The following is a 24992-nucleotide window of genomic DNA, read 5'->3' as shown; positions in this document are numbered from 1 at the left end:
GGGCGTGGCTTGCGTTTTTCACTGCGAATTGATTGGGTGTGTAAAAACAGCTGTTGCATTGATTTTGAAATGAAACTAGCAGCAGACTGACAGTTGAAGGGGAGGAGTTAACGGATGCTCCGGCCAAGCCGTCTAATTTATGGATAGTCATTTCAGGGAGGAAGTGCATTTTCGGATTGTAACTGAATATTATGAGGGTGCATGAATTATAAAGAAATTGACACACATTGATAAGCTATTTACTATAAATGCTGCAATATTTCATGAAAAAATAAGAAGTCATTTTTAATTTCACTGGGACTTTAAAGTTGGCATGAAACAATGTATTTTCTTGCAAATTGTGACCTATATCAGAGCAAAAACTTCAGGAATGAGAAAGAATGTAGATGAGATTTTTATAAATTGGAAAGCTGGCCATGGGACAGCCCCACCCCTGCATCAGGAATGCACACAATGCAGAGAAAAGTGAAGGTGAAACAAAAAAGTGAACAATTTTTATTTTTGGGAACTGACCATTTAACAAAGAACAGGGCCAGAATGATAAAACCTCTTATAGACTGTGCACCATGAGCGAACAGCATTATTGTACCAGCCATATCGAGATTGATCGTTCTGCCCTGATGAGAGTCACTATCTGCACTTCCTGTGAGTGACATAGAGAAGATGGGTTACAGCAATAGGATTGTATGTAAGGGATAATGCTCAGAATTAGCTCTAATCCGCTCATAAAGCTGTGGGACCTGGGCAGCGGTCTGTGACAGTGGAGAGCGTCTTTTTGAGGAATCAGATGACCTTCCTCCTCTGTCGCACAGATTCCTGTTCCTCAACATCACTGCTTATCAATCGCAACAATTTATCAAACTAGTTTAAACTTTCCACAGAATGGGGTGGATTCATGGATTCTCAAACCGAAACCGGCTGTTGCCGCAACCTCCGGGTACACCCTTTCAGCCTATTAAATTTCCGCTGTTTATCACACGAACGTCAACGATAAAAAAAAAATCTCTCAGTTTCGCCATTTGTAAACAGAGTCATTTTTCAGCAGCGCGTCTGCCTCGCGGAACAGTCACGCGCTCTGAACCTCCAGCGACTCTGTCATGGCGCTGCTGTATAATCACGCTTGTTTTACAGGGCGAGAGGCTGGCGTGGAAAGCGGGGATTTATTCCTGACATGGCGGCTTGCGCTCCACTGTCAAACGTTTTGAAAGAGCTAATAGTTTGCAATAGAAGCACAAATCTGTGGGTGTAAACCCAGGCAATTCTCATTACCCTGCAGGGCCAGCCGGGTCTCTTTGTTATTCATTAAAAATGAAAAGAGGACTCGTCGGGCAGCGTTTGGCAGTTGTTATGACAGATTATTTACCTAGAAAAGTCTTCTTGCGGGAAGAAATATGTGGGTATGCTGTGGCGTTGAGTCTGGAGAAAACTTGTTTTCTATGCGTGTAAAATCAGATGATAGATTCTACGAACTTTTAATGGGATTTATAGTAACTGTGTGCACTTGTACAATTCCCTATACTTGAAAAAAGACATCAAAATGCTCAAATTAGAATAAAGTACTTTTTGTTGTCATACACAAACAAACCCAAATATAATGTTTATTTTAGCAGTTTGTTATCGTTCTTGGTGAGCCTTAAAGATAAAGTTCACCAAACAATAAAAATTCTGACAATTTTTTTTAAAATTTATTTAACCTTATATCATTCAAAACCTGTATATTACTTTCTTTTTTTGTGTTGAACATAAAAGAAGATATTTTGAGGAATCTCTCAGCGGTTTTGTGTCCATACAATGGAAGTCAATGAGGGCCAATGTTATTCAGCCAACTTTCTTCAAAATATCTTCTTTTGTGTTATGCAGAAGAAAGTCATACAGGTTTGGAATGACATCACTTAAAGGAGGAGTTCACCTTCAAAATGAAAATTCTGTCATCATTTACTAACCCTCTTGTCACTTGACTTTCTTTAACACAAAAGAAGATATTTTGAAGAATGTTGTTAACAGCCCCCCATTCACTTGCATTGGTTACAATATGTGAATGGGGGGCTGCGCTGTTCTGTTACCAACATTTTTCCAAAAGATCTTCTTTTGTGTACTGCAGGAGGAGGAAAGTCATACAGGTTTGAAATGACAAGAGGGCGTGTAAATGATGACAGAATTTACATTTTGAAGGTGAACTCCTTTAAGCTTTTAAATGGTTCTAAAAGCAAAAGACCAACTTTTCTTTTCGTCTTCACAAAAGTCAAGCGGCTTTGGCACAACATAAAGCGGAGTAAAATATGACAGAAGTGGGTCAACTAGCCCTTAAACATGAATTTGACAGAAACTCAGCGCTGAATAAAACACACAGTATTTGCTCTGGGGGATCTACTGTACGATACAGTGCTCTGCAGAATCTTGTCCTGAAGATCAATAACATCTTCTCTCACAGCAACATGTGCACATCTCTTCCACAAACCTTCAAAAAGTCGAACTGCTTCAACATATCTGCTAGTTTCTCAGCATTTCGGCCCTCGTTGAGGAAGTCCAGCTCCAGAGGCATGTTCTTCTTCGCCTCCTCCACCAGCCACATAAAAGAAAAGTCTGGAAACAACCAATGGACAACCTGCACGAGGAACTAAAATATACAGATATACAAGACATTAAAGCTCAGACCTCTAAACCATCAACTCCTCCTCGTGATGCAGATGAAATCGTAGCCGTGCGGACAACTGGATATTTACAATAAAACGAAATGAATAAAACTGTAGGTTGAATGATGGATTCTATTTTTAAGCTCTAATGGGGGGTGAATAGGCCCTAAGATGTATCGAGCTACACATGGGCGCGTGACAATGATAAAGCGTGAGAATTAGCCATCAGAAGCCGGGCATCGGCAACTCCGCTCCCCCGGTAATTACCTCCATCACGATGATGTCCTTGGAGCTTTGCTGCTGGACCTTGGGATGCTGCACCTTCACTGCAACTGTTCTGCCGTCCGGAAGTACCGCTCTGTGGACCTGAGCGAGGGAGGCGGCCCCCTGGGGCTTCTCTTCAAACTGGATGAAAAGCTCACCGAGCTGTGGAGGAAGTTTTGTTTAAAGGTTAGGAAATGTCTTAATAAATGAACGTGAAATGCAGCAGGTGCTTCTTAAAAGGGATAGTTCACCCAAAATGAAAATGATGTCATCATTTACTCATCCTCGTCATTTCAAACCTGTATGACTTTCTTGTGCAGAACACAAAAGTAGATATTTTGAAGAATGTTGGTAACCAAACAACGCCAGTACCCATTGACTTGCATTGGTTTTGTGTCCATGCAATGGAAGAGAATGGGTACTGCCATTGTTACTAATATTCTTCAAAATATCTTCTTTTGTGTTCTGCAGAAGAAAGAAAGTCATACAGGTTTAAAATGACAAGAGGGTGAGTAAACGATGACAGAATGTTCATTTTGGGTGAACTATCCCTTTAAGTATACAAATAGTCGTCTATCCAAAATAACATGTTGTACTGCACCCTGAAGGTTCTCGCAGATTTTTACAGATTAATTTTTTTACGACTTTTCCAGTCCTTGAGATGATGAATATTGGATAAAGATTTTTCAAAATCATTTTATAGATATTGCACCCACAGAGAGAAATTTACAGCTAAAATATCTTATCGATGTGTATGTATAAAGCATAGTAAACCATCTATGCTGGTAACAAATCTGCAAGCAACAATCTATAAACACAAGTTGAGCACTTGAAAGTTGACACAATGTTCAAATCCAAACTATTAGTTAATGTCCAAGAAAATTGTTTTATTTGATGGACATGCCCTTTCGCTAAAACAGATCAAATCAAATGTTCTGTTCTGTTTGGTTAATATAAGAACAGACTACTAAATATATCTCTTCTGCCAAAAAATGTTCAGTGACAGTGCTTTATTATGCAGGAGCATACTCTCTACACAGAAAGACGATATTCAACAAGGAAGAAATCATTTAATTGCCAGTTCAGTTCTAACAGCAGGAGAGATGATGTTGAGCATGGTGTAAGCAGGGCATGTTGTAAACGCGGCTGGTGAAAAATAGCATGACTGATCCGTATGCCACGTTTTGCCTGCCATGCCAACTGCAATGAATATTCAAGACTGAAACAACAGGGGCAGTGGAAAGGGATGCCACGAGGAAGTGACAAATCTTTCGTTTTGTGTGCACAAGTGGAGTAAACCATAAATAAATAACTCAAAAGGAATATCAAGCTGTTCTGCTCCACAATGGCATATTGCCAATGTGTTTCAATGTTCCTGGAGAGACTAACAGGAAAAGTAGTGCGTTTAAAGGAAAGCAAAATTGGACAATTCAACCTTGAGTGTTGACAAATCAAAGCTTTTTACAACATTAACGTCACCTGGTAACCAAACTCGATGAAAGTGGTGGAAGTGGTGGGTGAAGGTCAGCTCAATTGAACTCATCGTTCTCAACAATTAATAAAGTGATACCAAAATAGTATGTTTTAATATTTTTTTACTATATTATTTAGGTATAGTATAGTTACTTACATAAACAACATTTTAGGCATGCACCCCACACCAACCTGTATGTACTATCTAAAACAAATTTTGTCAAAACTAAGGCAACAAGCACGTTCCTTTACGTATTTACAGTACATAACTGTGAGGAGTTCAACAATTTTTTTCATTCTTTACTGAAGTAAGTATTGACAACATGTTCTTAAATATGATGTACAGTACATCATGATTAAATATTTGTATGACTTTTAAGTTCTAAACACTTTGTATGACTTCTAAACGCTAATGTTATAATTTATGAGTTTTAGTCTCAAACTGAGATGGGAAATACATTTTCAAATATCTGTATTTTATCGGTGTTTTGATTTTGAAAAAATGTACCTTCATACCTTCTACTTCAATACATTTGATAAATAAATACCAATTTTTTACATTTAATACTTAAGTATACATGAAAATGTACTCAAAATTTCTGCCCGAGTTAAAAAAAAGAAAGTAGATTTTTAATGTAATGTAAAACACGTAAAAAAAATATTCATGAAAAGTAGTGAAGTAAAAAGTATAACACATGCTTTAGAATTTATTGATTTTTGGGGGGATTTTTTTCAAAAAGTACAGATACTAGAAAAATGTTCTCGAGTAAAGTACTTCCCCTTTCTAGTCTCAGATTTAGCTCGATTTTATTTACAGTAGGATGCATGTGGTGTAGACATGTCTAGATTGTCAAGACAGCAGACAATTAAGTCAACTTACTAGGTTTTGAGACACAGCCAAATACCAACAATAAAAACAAATACAAATAAATGCTTAAAAGCCTGAAGGTTAATCTATAGCGATGATAAATAAACAGCCTTGTGTATTCAAAACCTGTAGGTTCCAACAGCGTTCCATTCTTATTATCACGGTGCAAAGCTGTCACCATCTCTGCAGGGAAAGTTTGTCTTCATTATTAATTATGAGAATGAACTTTAACTGCTTGACTGATCATCCCCAGTTTCGCTTATGAAACACCAGACCATTCATCCATACAGAATCCATTCATCTCATCTGGAGCCAGCTGAAATAGCTTGCTAACAATGACAAGCAAGTAATGTTACTGTCATAAATAGGAGGTCCTATGTATGTATATCTGAACGTGTGTTAAACAGACATCTGGAATCTACAGAGACAATGTGAAGGTTCTTGAGGTACACATAACATCTTTCTATTGCTATTTGTGTGTGCCAGTTTGCAAAAATGGCACTTCACCCTTTAGAGATAGGGTCTAAGTCTGAGAGGATATTGACAAGCAGAGTTTTAAAAGCTAATTTACACCTGGAAATTAAAATCTATGTTTTAGGAAGAAAATTTAAAAAGAAACGTTAAGACATAAAATAGATGCAGAACTCTGGTCACTAATAAAATATTTGTATATATATTTATAAAGTATATTGGTAAATGTATGACATTCACCATGTTTACTATATATACTGTATTGCTATATTGCTTATGCAAAAAAAACGCAAATAAAGAAAAAAATGTAAATTAGAAACCAATGGTCTTTTAAACCCTACAGTATCAAAACATTTTGATCCCTATATAAATGACAAATGAATCTGCATTTGTCAGAAAACAGGCAGTTCCAATCTTGGCAGCAACCAAGTGTATTTTGAAGACTCCTCTAAAGAGGCACCACCAGGCGCTCTTCGTTTTCTAGATTCAGTTTCTCAGGTCTAAAAACAGAGTTACCCGCTCTGAAGTGTCCACTGAGTCATTTCTTGGATTTTATCGGTGTGAAGGCTGGACTTCTGCCATCTGAGTCAGCTGAGTGGCACGGGGTCGACCAGCGGAACCACCAACGACAGAGGCTTGATGCCAGCTTTTGCTATCTCAGGTGACCTGCCATTGAGAAACAGACATTTCTCACCTTATGCATCCACCCAGAAAATTCACCTGTAAGCGGCGGGCCGTGGTCCAGCCTGCTGATGTCTGGAACACGCTGAAGGAAACAGGTATGTCACAGACCGCGGCATAGAACAGGGATGGGGTTCTGTAAACATCGCATACACAGATCTGCTTGGCTGAATGTCACACTGTTTTAGTCTGTGACAACGGGATAAAAATAGAGCTGCCTGGTGATATGATTCAGGTATACAAGTCTGGCCAGAGTTTCTCAACTAAACTATAAATACAGTGTATTTCTCACCACATGCATGTCTATACCTTTCGGAATCCCCCTGTAGGACAATATCATTCTTAAAATGCAGCTTTTTGTTATTAATAAAATACAGACAGTGTTTTAGTATTTGGCAGTCTGACGCAGCAGTCTTGGCCCGCAAACAAATACACAGCTGAAATAAATAGAATATGCTCTGCGACAAAATTTTATGTCCATTAGATTATACACTACGGGTTTTGCACTTTCGTCCAGTTATCAACTGACCATTAGTCAGTAGGTGGACAGGACTGCTGTCATCTGTCCACACTCAACACGGTGGTTTTACATCAGAGATGGACTCTGTATATGTGTCTCTGACATACACGGGCATCCTGTCCGATTAGGCTAATGTTAAGCTTGCTGCTCACAGGGACCTTCTAGCACACCTGAGGCAACTTCCCACAAGACCAACACTTGCCACCGTGCGGGTTACGCAACTGTGTTACTGCAAAACCTGTCATTACACTGTTGACATGCAGATATTTACAATATTTCACTTTTTGAAACAAATGGTCAAAATGTTTTAAGTGTTCTTAATATATGCTCAAATGTCTATATTGGGTTGAGCCATCTGTTATTACATGGCTATCTGAAATACTTGATTTTGATTGGTCAGTAGTAATATTTTTAGGTTCCTGATAACAACAGACAGAAATTATTTTACAGAATCATCTTGACCGGTGTGGTTTCTCACTTACAGCACATTAAATAAAGATGCTAAATTATTCATATATTCGAGATAAAATTTAAAAATGAATAAACCAAACTGCATATTGCATGTTATTCTTGTATGAAATTTCCCCTTATGTCATCTTATGTCAAACCTGTGTGACTTTCCTTTTCAGCAGAACACAAAAAAAGATATGTTGGTAACTGAACAACATTCCCCCCATAGACTTTCATTGTATGGACACAAAACCGAGACATTTCTCAAAATATATTTGTTCCACAAAAGAAAGTGTCATATACAGGTTTTGAACGACATAAACGGCGGTTTATTCTAATAACAACTGTCTTGCTGTAAGTTACACCTAACATAAAAGCTTCTCTGTCTGGGATGTGGGTAGGTACGTAGCAATATTTTTATCACTATATGGTGTAACAGCTAGCAAGAAGCTGTACCACAAGCTCCTTGCTGAGTCATATTTCTCTCATCTGTCAATCAAGCCAAAGCGGGGCAGGGCTTAGATAAGCTCCTCCCACCCCAAGCTCCATTCTTTCCTCTGTGGGACAAGAATAATGGAAGCAATTAGCAACAGCAGAGGTCAATGAGGAATCCCTAGGGAGGTGTTGTCATTAGACTATAGCCTGTCTCTTGTCACACGCGATATGTTCACCCCACCACGATGCCATACTACAACAATGTTCCCTACTGTATCACTAAAATATAATTCCCTCCACGGCTGCGTTTCAATACTGTTGTCAACCACTGAGAACACTCTCACACACAAAAGCACGTGTCTGGCATTTGCAAATAGTGTCCCGTTCTGCTTTGTTGCCCCTTCTCGTTTTTGTCATTTTGTTTTCGCTAGAACGTTCAGCGCGGCTGACCCGGTTTGTCCTTTCAGAAATGATCAGATAATCAGAGTTTTGTCTCCTTTTACATCTTGGCTTATCTAAAGCCACAGATGACTGGGAGCGCAGATCAGCCGGCGCCTGCGATGGCCTGATAGCGCAGCGCGACCTCTGACCTCCCGCCGAGCAGCTGGAGCCTTTATTGTGTCTCACTGTAATCACCGTCAGCCGGGACCACCGCAGAGGGGGACACAGAAACAAAACTGATGCCTGTGTGAGCAGCCCTTAAGAACAAATAAAGCATCAATGCTGATTACAGAACGAGGAAAAGCCACACGATTTTGTTATCACTGCACGATTTTTAACAACATTAACAAAGGACAACATTTAACAAATACAGTTATATACATATATTAATGTATATTCATATATAGTATAAACAGTAATATATATATATAATGTTCATATAATATTTAATTGATTCATATCTAAATCACTGTATTTGTATATTTATATATGGGTAGTTGACAAATAAATGTATACATCCTGTATGTCCTATGGTGTGACAACAAAAATTCAGATCTTCATTGTTATTTTATAATATAAAGCAAATATTAATAATTTAAATGTATATGTTATTACCAGTTTGTTTTCAAAATTTTTGCTACGTCACACCATAGTACACGTGTACGGTTTATTTGTCAACTGCCCATATTGTTATATAGTATAACCAGCACTTTATAGATATAATGTTGATATAATATGTAACTAATTAATATATACACTACTGTAATTGTATATTTATATATTTGCATATAGTATAATTAGTACTATATAGATATAATGTACATATTATATGTAATTGATTAATATATACATCACTGTATTTGTAATATAAAAAATATTTTTATATTTTTACACATAGTATAAACAGTACTATATATATATATATATATAATGTTGATATGATACAAAATTGATTAAAAGTATTACAAAATTATTGATAATTACTAATAATATTTGGGATTGGTGTAAATCCTTAACCTGTTTAATCCCAAATTTATGGTTGTTTTAGCCAACAGTATCAGTACCGGAACAAGTTTCTAGTATTTTTACATAAAGTTCAGCTTTGATAAACTACTCATCGATCCCGATAAAACTAATAGCACAACCAAAGAGATCAGTCAGCTACACGTGTGAGAAAAACTTTACGAAATCCTTTGAATTAAGTGGATTTCTGCATGAATACTTGCTAAAGCATCAGCCACTCCTCTAAATCATAATAATAAATAAATGTGTGTTTTCGGAACTGTAAACGCTTCATCTTATTTGACTCGTATTACAAATCTTATCAGGCGACAGACACATACTGACAACGTGCACTGCATCAAGTAAAGAGAAGACTGTTAACTGCATAACACAGAACTGTGTCTTATATTATACTGCTGATACATCCAGTTCACCACCAAAGCCTATTAACATTTTTATAGACAAGTAAGTCTTCCTATTATTCCTCAAAGAAATCTTTTCATTGTGAGGCATATTTCTGTCCCGACAATGGCATGTTTATAAAAAAAATCTTGTGGCACCTTCCTTCCCTACCCTATAAACTGCAAATAAAGACTGACATACCACTTAAAATCTCTGCCCCCTATCGCCGGAACTTTTGTGAAATTATAGGGAAAGCAACAAAGGCAAAGAAGCTCTCACCCATGCTGAGCGCTGCTGGAGACAGGACAGCTGGAAACGTGTGTGTCATTCACTGTCGTGAAATCCCAGAATGTTCCTAGGATGGCAGACCTGCAGATTCAGCTTTTTACCCAAGATCTGCAAAGCTTATCTGTGGGGTCAGCAATGCAACTCTCTGCTAGCCAGAGAAATGCTAATTTTGTCTTTTTTCTAGTATATCTAAACATTCACAAATCAAGATTTAACTGACAAGGAAAGTGACCTAATATAATCTTGTTTTATGAAAGAAAACCCCCAAGGGGGTAAGAAAATAAACTTGAATTAAGTTGAACCTTTTTTGTAAGTACCTAATTATTGAATAAACCACATTCACCTGCTGTGACTCCAAGTCCAAAACATGGAATCCCCTAGGAAAGGAGTCACCAGGGTCTTGCTGGACTTGTCAATATCTCCAACTTATTTACTTATCTTTATCTTAAAGGGGTCATATGGCGCAAATACGTGTTTTTCTGTGTCGTGTCTTTGGTGTGTTATAAGTTGCCCATGCATGTATTAGACACGTAAAATGGCAAAAGTTAAAGTGTCGGAACACAAGATGCATTCTATCTAAAAGCAAATGCTCACCCAGACCTGTCTGAAAACGCCTCGTGTAACCACACCCCCACAAATCTATGTCAGTTTGTGGTATGAGTATGACTAAGACCGCCCAAATTTATACGCAAGGTGGGCGTACCTGTCAGCACAATTGCTTTGGAACCTGATGTTCCAAATATGTAAGAGGCGTCACATTTCCGTCACACGCTTGCAGTATTCGACCAATCACTACGCACTGGTTAACTGGCCAATCATAGCACACCTCGCTTTTCAGAGCGATGAGCTTTGTAAAAAATCTGCGCATTTCAGAGAGGCGGGGCAAAGAGGAGATACAAACATGAACGGTATGTGGAAAATACAGCGTTTTTAACCTTAAATACACATTGGATTACATCTAAAACATGACTCCTTTAATCTTTTTTCTCATAATGGGTCTAAAGGTTTGGTGAAGAACATGTTCAAGTGCCTCTTCTAAGAGGTTTCCGTAGGAGGGGTCAAATTAAACCATATATGCAGTTAAACAAAAAGACGACAACTGATCATGACTGGAACTGCCTCTGCTTCTCACAAATCCCATTCAGTTACTCACAAAAAAAACATCTTGAAATTAAGGTCATGCCAAAAGTCTTATGATTCTTCAAAAAGGAACTAGTTTCAATTTCTGTGACTACACACAGCACATTGTGACTGATCGCAAAGAACAAGAGTGCTAATTTGCCAAACCTCAACACACTCCGAAAACTCCCTAAAGAAAGGTGTAACTCATTTTTTTGCCATATTGCTACATGCCGTCGTGCATGCATGTGAATCTCTTTGCGAGCTGCGACACCACTCGTAACGCTTGACAGGTCGCTCATTCACACGCAGGCCCTCGGGAACTTACGTACCCGCTCTGGGGCCAGTGACGCTCCCCAAGGGGTCCGTACAGTTTGTACATATATTAACCTATCACAACAATACACTGGAAACGTCTTGGGAAAAACTGGGAATAGGAAGATTAGGTTGCAAACAATTAAAACATTTAAGATTGTCTTAAAGAATAAGAAATCCAAAATGTATTACAAAAAAGTCTGAATGGGCAGTAAGAATCAGGCTAAGGATTCATAAAACAATTGGGAGGGCAGTGCATTTCAGCAGACTGAGGGGCCATTGTGATGAACGCTGACATTTTTACAAGCAACGTTTAGGAAGCAAATGTTTTGTCTGGGATGTTTGAACGGCAAATTAACTCGGATCTCTTGGCCTGGGGCAAAGTGCTAATTTTATTCGGTGTAGAAGCGGGATTGTTTGGGCCACTATTTATTTTGCTACTGTGGAGGAACAGCACTAGCAGGCTGTTGTTGGGGATTACTGATACTTTTTATTGACAGCATGATGGCAAAATGTACAATTCAGCAAGTTTTATATGTCAGTCTAGCACAGCTGGATCTGATGCACTGTTCAAGGAGTTCAACAGAAGGAAAACAGGTGCAGAAGTCTTAAAGGAACAGTTCACCCAAAAATGAAAATTCCGTCTTCATTTACTCACCCTCAAGTTGTTCCAAATCTATCTAAATTTCTTTGTTCTGATGAACACAGAGAACGATATTTGGAAAAATGCTTGTAACCAAACAGTTCTTGGCCACCATTGACTACCATATAGGAAAAATATCTTCATAAATGTCTTTGTTCTGTTGAACACTCTGTTGAAAGAAGATATTTTAAATAATGTAGGAAAACATACAGTTCTGGGGCACTTTTGACTACCATTGTCATTTTTCCTACTACGGTTTTTCCTACAGAAACGTTTTTCAAAAATCATGTTTTTTATTATGCATTCCAAGTAATATCAATCAAACTGCAGTTGGGTTGAGTACTAAGAGCTAACAGCTAACTAAAACAATAAAAAACATAATGTTGGAACATTTATAAGTTCAGTTATCCGATTTTGTACAGTAAATGAACTCTTTAAATATAAACTAGTAGGGTACCACTGAGCCCCTGACGGTGATGCTCATTTCTGGGGGACATAAGATGTTCCTTGAAAAACATGAAGGATTTAATAGAAAAAAACCTGAGTAGCTTGGACTTGGTCTTCACAGCACACCTATCAGAGTACAAGATCATTAAAGCAACTATTACCTAAAAGCAATACAGCAAATGTGGGAACCCAAGACCATCAAACACATTTTTTCATCTTGCCACTCACAACAAAATGTGTTTTCTCACATACTCGAAGAGAAAAGAAATCAACACGCCGCCATTCATGGACAAAATAGTGATCTATACGGTGTACATACAGAAAGAAATGACCACAAAGAAAACAAAACTTCAAGCATTCAAGTCATTCAAGAAATATTATTTCTCAATTTAACCAACTTATGTTTTCTTCTTTTATGTCCCAAACATAACATCATAACAATAGAACATATCCTGCTAAAATAAACAATAGAAACCCAATAGAAACCACCACAGAAATTCAAATGGTTTCCTTTAAAATACAATTATGAACCATACCATTAGCTTTTTCTATTACTTTTTGGAATTTTTTCAACATCCAACCAATAGAATCCATCACATACCAGTAGACACCATTATAGTTTCCATTAAATCCAATAAAATTCCCATTATAACCATTAAATCTATACAATTTTCTATTGTGTGAGAAACAGTACAAAATACTACAACGTACTAAATTGTTATTATTCACTTTTACGATGTTGCAAGTCCATTTTGGAGCTTGAAAGACCCCATTCATGATAAACTATTGTTGTATAGCTTAAAGGTCAAAACGATGACAGAATGTCTTTGTTTTGGGTGAACTGTCCCTTTAAAAGCACAGATGTGCAAAGCATATAACAGTATGGCATGGCGGCCTCATTTACAATTCAAAGAGTTTCAATATAGCGGTGTGTTCGGGAGGATGTTTCTCATATGTAAAGCTGCCTGCTCTGGTGTTGTTTGCAGTCATTTTGAAGACGGCTGGCAGGAGTAATGAAAAGGTTTCTTACACAATTGCATATGAGGGAATGTATAATCAGGGGCAACAGAGTCTTTGTGATGATGTGCTCCATACCGCTGCCGTCGCTGACATTATAATGACTCTGGCGAGCTCACACTTCCTCTGCGTCTCTGAAGTGTAATTAAAACATGTTGTCATCATTTTTGCATCCTTAAGAGCCAAACGCTGACACGCCTACAGCGGAAGCTGGTCTGTAACTAGTCTAATCTGTTTAAAAGCTTTTGTGAAAAACATGGTTAGCAAGCACAGAGTAATGCTGCATGTTGTTGTATGGTAATGACGCATGATCAATTTTATACTCATTTTGTAAGATGACGGTTTGGTCTGCTAGCTAATACCTCTCAAAGGGATAGTTCACCCAAAAAATGATTTAAAAAAAAGATTTGATCGTTTCCTCACTCTCATGTCATTTTAAACCTGTTTGACTTACTTCTGCAGAACACAAAATAAGATTTTATGAAGCATGTTAGTAACAAACAACATTGGCACCCATTGACTTACATTGTATGGATACCACTGAAACTTTTCTCAAAATATGTCTTCTTTTGTGTTAAAAAACAAAAAGTTAAAACCGAATAGATATGCTGCACTTGAGAGAAAGGCCAAGTTCAACTTTATCGTATCACTTTAAATTCTGTGGGACATTAAAACTTCCCTCACAGGGGACCACAAATCTCCATCGATGGAGTCGGTGTTGAGAGATTATGGGGCTGTGAAAAGGAAATATGGTCCACTTATCTTTTCTGTTTCTATACGGAAATATAATAAAAATAGCATTAAGCGGAGAGTAGCATTGCAGTAGCACGACATGCAACTACGACAACGGAAAACAGTTAACTACCTATAAGTGCTTCTTTACTCTCATCTTGAACGCTCATACAATGAACTACTAATGTACTTTCTTAAAATCGGTTTTAAATGTCATACAGGGAATGCAAAGATCGCATATCAGCATGCAACAAGTGAAATAGCCATCGACAGAGCATGATAAATTGCCGTAATTAGCCGTCACTTGTGCGGTTAAGTGCGCAACATCTTTTCAATCTACTTCAGATATGAATGCAGTGCCAGTAAATCCGCCTCCCCCGAGAAGTGGATCAGAGCGAAAATTCAGAGTTTTTCAGGAGGCAGAGCCCTTTAGCGGGGAAATGAGAAGATGCCTTTGACCCGAACACAAAAAGCAGGGAAACGACAGGCGAGCTATAGAATGCTGTTATTGTTTAGGGTGTTAATTACAGTGAGAGATGCTGTAAAACAAGACCGGGCTCTGTGAATAGGGAAGCAGGCACAGCTGGGACACTTCTAATCAGAGGCAGTCGAGCTAAAAAAGAGATAAGTGCTTTACAGATTAAATATTATCTTTTCACAGCACTAAATAAATCAAGTTCTCTTGGAGCCCCTTTTCACTCAGAGACGCGAGTCGCACATCGTTGACCTTTTTTCACATCACCTGCCTTCCGCTTTGCATTTGTTGATGTGAACCTAAAATAAAAAAAGTTTAGATTTGACATAACTTCGACAGTTATAACAAACTTTGTTTAAAACTCATCCTGTGCACAAAGGTTATGGGTTCAATCCCGAAGAAACGCACATACTGACACAAAAGAAAGATTTACCTTGAATGCACTGTATGTCGCTTTGTATAAAAGCGTCGCCCAAATGCATTACAGGATGTGTTGAACAAAGTTTGTGATCTATCGGTGCAGCCCTGTATATCAACATATCATAAAAATTATATCTCAAATAAAAATAAATAAAATTCTTGAAAACTGCTTTGCAACACTGTAAAAATGGGTATATAAATAAACTAAATCAAATGCCCTTGTAGGCTTTTTCTGTTTCATTTCTGTTTTACAAAAGATATGGCGACACTCAAAAAAATGCATTTACGATAACAAACTTAAAAATTTAACTTAACCGTGGTTTATATCAACGAACGTCTTTAAATCGCTTTTGTGCGGGAACTATACGGCCATTGAGGCTAATGCAAAGGAAACAGTAATGGGAGGCAACTTTCAACAGCTGACTGGTTTGGCATCAGAACAGTGTTACAAGAAAGACATGCAATCACTTTCAGCAGTGTTATGGTCCTATTCAGAGCAGAGCCAGTGCGCTGGGTGGATGAATGGCTTGCTAATGGAGCAGATATTCATGCTGAGGAGATGGAGAGATACCGTTCTGCTGCAGGGCGTATGGAAGAAAAAGTGAGATAATGCAGTGTTTATGGTAATATTTGAATCTCTTATCATGCTAGAGGAGAAACCCAGAGGGTATTTATCAGCTTTTGAACTAACGCACCACTGCTTTATTCATTTTTATCATCCTCAAAAAAAAACTATTTTCCCATCTTTGTGGTGTGCTATCAAACCAACAAGAGTTTCTTTTTCCTTTTTTCAATATCTTTCATGTGGTGGATGCCGTATTTGATCATTTATATTTTTTAAATGACAGTCTACAAAAAGTTTGGTAAATGCAAAAAAGAGTTGGAAAATATAACTTGGAATTGGAAATATAACTTCAAAAAATGTTTGACTTCAACCAATGAAGGGTATATCACGTTACTAAAAGTCTGACTGAGTTGTTTTAGTGTTTATTTTCACAGACACTGAAGAAATGTCTCGGAGAGGCATGTTTTCTTAGCGTGGTGTGGCGCACCACAGAGCAGTTCACTGGACCTTCACTTTAGAGCTCAGTGGACAGATTGTCGAGTCGTTTCTACGGCACGCTCCAGATTCACACCGTAGGACCACATATGCCATCGCAAATGCTACACTTCCGTTCCTTTTCTCATTTTTTATTGACTGGTAAACATTTTCCTGCAGCTTTCAAGTGAACTTGGCTGCTCACTTTATAATGCAATAACACATCTGTGTGCTGCATTGATTGGGTGTGACATTATTTATTTTACTACACAATTGGAAAAAGCAAATGCATAAAAAGTGTGTTTAAAGAACTACTATGTTTGTTTAATATTATATTTGTACGTCAAACCCTATTCAGCTAAACTAAATATAAGTTCAGACATTTGTAGACTCTCCTTGTCAAGCTCTATAGATGAGATCTAAAAAAAAACAAAAGTGTGGGGTTCTACATAAAAATAGCATTTCATTTTGGTGCTTTGCTTTTCCTAATTTTGGGAAAAAGCGTGAGCGCAACGTTCTGGTGTTGGAGCAAAATGGTTGGCATACATGATAGTAAGTAACATGTGATTGTGGGGAACAGCCCATATGGTTACAGGAAGCTCGGGGACAGCCTGCGCTCTGCGAGGGTGGTAACCACTGAAGCAGAGAGGGCTGAGTCTGTATATCTACAAGATCCAAAGATCTCCAACCTCCCACATTCTCCTTTACTACCATATTTCAATGCCAAAAAAGCCCACATGCTCTTATTTCAGGTCCTCGTGCTAAGTATAACTGATTTTCCAATGTGGTTCCGCATCCTGTTAGCCTCCATGGGGTGTTCTAAAGCATCCGTGCTTATGGATGAAACATTAACAAAATAAGCTGGTTCTAAAAGGAAACCATGGCGCAAATATCAAAGTTATTTAAATGCCTAATGTAACTATTGTCAAATTCAAAAATTCTAATAAATCCAACACATCTGATTAATCTGTGTAAAAATATAAATAATAAACAAAATATGCTGTATTATAATTAAAATAAAATCAACCTATGAATTCATGAATTGAATGTTCTATTGGGTGGATGGAAAGATGGATGGATGGATGGAAAGGAAGAAAGAAAGCGAAAGAAAGAAAGAGAGTGAAAGAAAGAAAGAAAGAAAGAAAGAAAGAAAGAAAGAAAGAAAGAAAGAAAGAAAGAAAGAGCGAAAGAAAGAAAAAGCGAAAGAAAGAAAGAAAGAGCGAAAGAAAGAGCGAAAGAAAGAAAGAAAGAAAGGAGCGAAAGAAAGAAAGAGCGAAAGAAAGAGGGAAAGAAAGAAAGAAAGAAAGAAAGAAAGAAAGAAAGAAAGAAAGAAAGAAAGAAAGAAAGAAAGAAAGAAAGAAAGAAAGAAAGAAAGAAAGAAAGATGGAAAGAAAGAGCGAAAGAAAGAAAGATAGAAAGAAAGAAAGATAGAAAGAAAGAGCAAAAGATAGAAAGAGCGAAAGAGCAAAAGATAGAAAGAAAGAGCGAAAGATAGAAAGAAAGATAGAAAGAAAGAGCAAAAGATAGAAAGAGCGAAAGAGCAAAAGATAGAAAGAAAGAGCGAAAGATAGAAAGAAAGAGCGAAAGATAGATAGAAAGAAAGAAAGATAGAAAGAAAGAGCGAAAGATAGAAAGAAAGAGCAAAAGAAAGAGCGAAAGATAGAAAGCAAGAGCAAAAGAAAGAAAGATAGAAAGAGCTAAAGATTGAAAGAAAGAGAGAAAGATAGAAAGAAAGAAAGAGCAAAAGAAAGAAAGAAAGAAAGAAAGAAAGAGCGAAAGAGCGAAAGAAAGAAAGAAAGAAAGAAAGAAAGAAAGAAAGAAAGAAAGAAAGAAAGAAAGAAAGAAAGAAAGAAAGAAAGAAAGAAAGAAAGAAAGGGTGTTTAAGTCCCAGCTGCAGACCCAGCAGGTATTTTTGGTCGTCGTCCTCCTGCAGCCCGTGCGTCTGTGCTGGCAGGATGAGAACTGTGGGCTGCTGAAACACACCCCGTATGAGGCCGCACATCAGCACATCATTAGAGGAAATGATGCACATTTACATGCTTGACTGGCCGTTGTGTCATTGAGAATGAGGCAGTGGCGGTGGCTCTTTCCAAAGGATCCGCCTCCTTTCCACTGCACTGATTCCCCTGCATGATCGAGCACACGCACTCACGGACCGCTGCTAGCCTGGGACTTGCCTGCCATCTGTTGTTTAATGGTCTCCTGTAATGGATCCCTGCCCCATGAGCTCAGTCTTTTCTCGAAGGGATGTCGGAACACCTACAAGCCAAAGAGCTCACGTTGCGGTTAGATGATCCAAATGAGGAAACGGAGAGGCCACATCAGACTAAACTGAGAGGATCCCCTGTGCGTCGCCTATCAGAATTACCTCTCGTGGGCTACACGGTCTGATACAACACAACACAGAAGTACTAGCTTTCACTATTTACACTTCTGTTTACAGAACTTATCATTTTAGAAATGGCCAAAATCCAGAAAATGACTTTTTAACGCCAAAAACCCAGGGCTCGTCCTTCTGAAGGGCATCGCTGAGCTCATACTACAAAAAGTTTGCAAAGAATATTAGGCAAGAAGGACAAGAAATGGGAAAGCAATGCTGGGATCTATTTATACCGGGTTGACAGAGAGGTTAAGAACTTCATCTCTTACCTCACGATTGCTCAGCTGAGAGGGGATTTGACAAGGGGCTACGTGTCGATTAGAGATTATATTGGATGCTACAGAAAAGTGATGATGAGAGCGAACAGTGACACAAAGTACAATATTGTGGAATGATCTTATCACTGGACTCGACATGAACCGTGAAAGCGACAGGTAAAGCTAATTCGTATCAATGACAGCCCAGATTACGTAAGTAAATGACTGAAAACGATGGCTGGGTGGAGGATGGTGGAGTGGGTTTGGATGATAACAAATTTACCTGGCCTACTTTCAACAGCCCACTGTCTTACTAAAGGTTAATTGAGTCTCTTTTTGTTATCGGGAAGGAAGGGCCATTCTCGGGTTAACCTCCGTATGGCAGCTCTCTGTTAGACCTCACCATTCCCTACTGCGAGTCTGACCCCATCCGTAGCCCGACCACGCAAGACTTTCTATTTAAATGTGCAGAGGTGTCGCTGTGTAAGTAGATGCCTCTGCGGATGTGGAGGAAAGCTAATTTAAGCATGTATGCATGTATAAAGTGAGCGTTAAGACTTTATTAATTGACCAAAAAGTAAAAAGTGAAAGAGTCCAAGCCATTAAGACAAACTATAAGATTGTTCCTATGTTAAATTAAAGGAATTTCGTAAGAATGTTCCTAAGTGTGATTTTCCATCAGTGTAAAATGACATGCTTTGTCAATGATTATTACAATATTATATTTATTCTAATACTTTTTGTGTTACGACACCATAATATTGCGACCATCTCCATTTTGAGTCGTTTAATATTAATCTGTTTTTTAACAATGATAGCTAAAGTATAGCAGCTAGACCATCATTATATCAATATAAAAATTCCTTAGTGGCAAGTAAATGTCAGAATTATGATTCTGGCTCAATACAATACACATCACATGTGAAACAACCAAATACAGTGCCCTCCACTATTATTGGCACCCTTGGTAAATATGAGGCTGTAAAAATAAATCTGCATCGTTTCTCCTTTTGATCTTTTATTCAAAAAATGTAAATATCAATGGGAATATACTTGGGAGATATTTTACTCATAAGAATTTCTAAGGGTGCCAATAATTGTGACCAGGGTGTATAAGAGATTTTTTTTTCATAATGTGATATTCCCCCCACTTCAAATAGTTTTACTTTAATGAAATGTTGGAATATTGTAGATTTTTTAATAAAAGATCAAAAGGAAAAACAATGCAGATTTATTTTTACAGCCTTCTTTGCTCATATTTACCAAGGGTGCCAATAATAGTGGAGGGCACTGTACATGTATAAAACATCGTACCTTTTGAGGTTCAAGACAACTGTGAGGCTTTTTTACGAGAATTTGGATTCGCCTTTTTTCCTAAGATTTTCCAAATATCAATCTTAAGAATTTTTTTTTTTCCAGGAATACATAACATCCCTAACTTTTTCTTAGATTAGAATTAGATTATATATTAATATTATCGAATTCTACAATATCAGAACTATCTTAAACATGGTAGTTAAGAATTTGCTTCTTAAGAATGTTTTGAAAATCCGGCCCCTAAATATCAAGATGTGAGTAAACAACAGTTAGTAACCACCAAGAACACCCTAGCTACCTCAGACCAACAGACCAAAGACCATTCAGAACATTCTGGCAATTTTTGTATTCTATTTTTTTTACAATTTTTTACATATATAAATGAATACTAAAAGAAGGAATATAACGAAAAATATAAACATACAAAATCAATTTGGGGGCAAACGACAAGCTCAGCTCCTGCCTACTAAACTCTGGGTGCATAAAGCAGAGGTCTGACTCTATTAACTGGAAAGAATCTCATGAAATAACATTTCAGCCGCTCGCAGGCGTACGAAAGAGTGAATTAAAGAGAAAGCAAGCTGAGAGGAAACCAAGACCAGTGTCTTTCTTCCTCCACACCTTTATGATATCAATAGTTCCTTATCTAAATGGATCCAGAGCTGCTTTCTGATTTTGTGTGAGACCATGCCAGGACTCATAAATAAATATGAGAAGCGGGGCGGTATGCTGGAGTTTACCTCACAGAGAAGAAGACTCTCACTAAAAGCCCTGGCAAGCGACTCTACCCCCCGTGCCGCACCCAACCAGTCGCTACATGGCACATCGCATGCCTCAGCCCAACGAAGCAACGTTCATTAAAATCAATTGCGCGAACCTGACACGAGCGTGCTGAGACGCATTATTCTTAGACTACATTAGGAGTGCGCCTCACCTAATCTACAATCCCACACGCGCACACACAGACGATAATGCAGTGAAAAATAGACAAAAGCGGAGAGCTGGAGGATCGGGGGACTTTTATTGTGACACAGAGACAGATGGATTATTCTCCCGCCGCACTGAGCCCATCGAACCGTGACGGGTCCATCTCCAGCTCCGACACACAGCAGCGGTGTCTGAAATGCTTCTTTGCAACACGCACGCACGCACGCACACACACACACACGCGCACACACACACATGAGGATGAAATAAAGAACCTCTGCAAACCAGTCGCAACCTGGCAGGAATTATGTAATGTTGCAGCTGTCACATGACAGGCAGGGACAGTGTGTGTGTCTGTGTGCGTGTGTTAGAAACAGGAGGAGAGGCAGTCAAAGAAGCAGACAGTCAGACTGATCTATTAGAGCTAATAATTACAATAATAAAACGGTAAAGATGCAGTCATCGCCCCAGAACTGCCGGGTACGAGCAACCTTCTCAAGGTCAGACGGGACAGGGCCGCTCTAAAGAGTCACCTGTTCACACTCTGGCTGAGTGATTACAGCTTCCCATTGTCCTTTCCGTTCAAGGTCATTTCACCACCAGAACTGGGGAGTTACTGTATGTGACCTTGACTGTACTCAAAATAGTGAAAAAATAATAATAATAATATGTGTTTGGTGCAGTGCAAGACTGCATTAAACCTACAATCTGTAACTTGTTCTTGGTTAAAAATTGCCCAAAAATTAGTAATTACAAAAAATATGTTTCTTTTAATATAAAAAATACGTTTTTACCTTAACTGATTCACAACAGTTGAGCTTCATGCTTTCTCATTTGACTCATGTAAAGATAAGGATGTAAAGTAACTAGTGCTGTCAAATCGATTAATCACGATTACATTATGTATAAATATATACTACTTATATTTCATACATACATTCATATACACATATATATACACATACCTGCCAAAAACTAAAAGCAACCTTTTTTTTCTAAAAAAAGATGGTGATATAAAGATAAAATATACAGATATTCGATTAGTTAATTTTCTAAAATAAAATGTTTTATGACCCAATGTCTATGATATTATGGTTCCTACACTTTAAATGCTCTACTATGTAAATGTACTGTCTATATTTCCCGTCCATGACAAAATTCCTAAGTCAAACTGCTTAGAAAAAAAACACAGTCCCCACAACAAGTCACATAATTTAAAGGGATAGTTCCCCCAAAAATACAAATTCTGTCATCATTCACTCACCCTCAAGTTGTTGTTATGCTGAGCACAAAGATATTTCGAAGAATGTTAGTAACCAACAGTTCTGGGGCACTGGTGACTACAACAGTGCGGAAAAAACTACAAATTAAATATCTTCTTTTGTGTTTAACAGAACAAAGAAATGTACAAAGGTTTGAAACAACTTGAGTGTGAGTAACTGATGAAAGATTTTTTTTCTCGGAGAACTAGGGTATCATGCATATTGCATGGCAAATATAAAGTTTATTAAAAGCACTACTTCCACGAATCACAAACAGTAACAGTAATGTTTGCACTTCTAAACAGGCAACAAACATATGCAAGTCAATGATGGTTATTTGGGGATGGACTTGTCCCTTAGCATCATGTGTAAATGCGTCACTAGAACATCTACTGAACACAAAACGACCGGACAAGAACTAGTAGACAATCTGGACATCCTTTACCTCCTCTAAAAACCAGAACCAACTTTAAAACCTGTCAAAATATTCTTGAAATGGCACACTTTGAAGGAAACAACTCAAGAAGCAAAAAATGGAGAGGTCATAGGCTTCTTTTTTCCTCTCATCTCATCCATAATGCATTAACCTCACTGACCCATGGGCTCCTATTTCTGACAAAGAGAGGTCTGCAATAATGACTGATCATTAAGACAACATGAAATTGATCCAAATGATTTGCTCATTAAACATACCTGGACTTATTTAGCATCTATTAAAAAACAAAGCTATGCCCTGCATTTTTTATCCGAATATTATGCAGCATTCACCTGTAATGTCACATTTCTGTGTAAGAGTTCTGGGTAACATATTAATTGAAATGCATTTCGAATGTTGTTTCACATACGGATGCTCTCCATCACTCCCATAATAGCAAGGAAACAAACCTCTTTCCCCAGGTCTTCCTGAATGACCAGTCTGATCTCCTCCATAGAGCTCTGGGGTGCTTTGCTGTGAAGGACCTTCAGCGTGCTGGTGTACTCCTCAGGTAACAGATAGTCCAGGGCCCCCAGGTGCTGGCCCACTTTAATGAAGGTGCCTCTGTTAGCACAACACAAGTCCCTGAGTCTCTCTGCTGAGCGCAGGTGAAGCTGGAGAAACAGAACATTAACACAGGAATAATGAATTTATTGAGAGCTACTCAAGATCATACAAAGAAACAACAAACACATTGCAACAGCTTTTATAACTCTCACCATCAAGTCATTAACAAACCTCATCGTTTGATTTAATTATTAACAGTTCATTAGTTAGTGTACATTTATACAGTTTACTCCAGTGTTTTTATTGACATGTTTAAATGTATTTCAGCAGCTGATCTGTGAAGTTTGATCAATGTTATATTGTGGTAATGAAAACATGGTATTCATTGGTATTAAACTATTTTCCAAATACCACAGTTTAACTTGGTAAAAAAAGGTTTTAAAGATGTCCAAAAACACATGGTAACACCACAGTACTTTTTATTACTTTTAATAAATATTTTTAAGATATTCATAGTAATACTCAATATATATATATATATATATATATGNATATATATATTTTATTATTCATATTAATAGAGTATTAAATATTATTTAATGATGATGATGAATAGTAATTTTTTAATTACAGCTATTAAAATTCATCATAATTACATAATATTAATAACGACTGTTTTTGAAATATACTTATAGTAATACACAATTTGTATTTGATATTCATAACTATGATGTAATAAAGAGAGTAAAAGTTATTAATGGTAATATTTAGAATATTCAAATGATACTTGTGGTTACTAATGTTTTAATATTGATGTTATTGTGTTACTTAAAAGTCACTTGCAAAAAAATACCACAATGAAAATTAACAATATTACGTTATACAAAATTTGTACTTGGTATAATTTCAAATATAAACTCACGCTTCATAGACTCGGAGAACAACACACAAAATCTCAAATGCCTGCTTATAAAATTTTGCCTGAATCAAGCATCATTGCTACTAGTAAAACGCCATTATTCCCTCACAGTCATCCGATTTGTCATAAACGCTGTTTAAATGGGACGTTAGGTTTCCAGGGGGTCTTTGTGCTGTCCCACCCCAGAGCCAGCTGGTGGAGTTGATAGTACTTTTGGAGGGACGTCCCTTTGGGACCCGAGCAAATAAACTGCCGTGAAATGAGCTCTCTTAACCCTCTCACCCCGACAAAAGACAGTCTTTTGTGCTCCAAATGGGGCCGCATATGAGGCCGGTCGGCCAATTCAAATCATCACTCAAAAGACCAAATCCACATTCACCTAATTATGCTGGGTGGGGAGTCCATGTGTGAGTGCGCGGGGGTTAAATTAAGCTGGAATGATCAGTAACGGTGTCCTGGGACCATCGAGTCAAAAAAGGAAAATATATGATTAGCAGTTTGCTTGGGAATCCAGTTTCCTGGAGCTTTATGCAGTATTTCCCTCTAGTCAGTGACATACACAGATGCAAAAAACACTCTTGATCTAGAATATGTGCGTAGTTTGATCACAAAAGGGTTTCAACATGTCACGTACAACACTAGAATCACTACTGGATTTTAAAGCGACCAAATTTAACCGCTGTGTGTGGAATTTGTGGTATAAGCTTTCCTCGGGTGCAGCACCCTCAGGTCCAAAACGATGAAGTGGACTGAGGTGATATTTCTGACAGATCGTCGAGGAGAAAGTAAACACACTTCTGTCAGGCCAGATTA

The 24992-nt window shown here is 37.8% G+C and overlaps 1 protein-coding gene across 1 annotated transcript in view; it reads right to left on the bottom strand.

Annotated features, from left to right (window-relative positions):
• Positions 1 to 24992, bottom strand: part of adck1 (aarF domain containing kinase 1) — a 100410-nt gene that overhangs the window by 46123 nt on the left and 29295 nt on the right. Inside the window, exons 4-6 of the mRNA XM_057344472.1 lie at positions 23164 to 23367; positions 2901 to 3059; positions 2459 to 2617 (exon numbers count right to left, since the gene is read on the bottom strand). Of these exons, the coding sequence (XP_057200455.1) occupies positions 2459 to 2617; positions 2901 to 3059; positions 23164 to 23367 (522 nt within the window). The remainder of the gene's footprint in view (positions 1 to 2458; positions 2618 to 2900; positions 3060 to 23163; positions 23368 to 24992) is intronic.

Source organism: Triplophysa rosa, linkage group LG10, assembly GCF_024868665.1.
Source record: "Triplophysa rosa linkage group LG10, Trosa_1v2, whole genome shotgun sequence".
In the NCBI taxonomy this organism is placed as follows: Eukaryota; Metazoa; Chordata; class Actinopteri; order Cypriniformes; family Nemacheilidae; genus Triplophysa; species Triplophysa rosa.
This window is presented reverse-complemented; position numbering and strand designations above follow the sequence as displayed.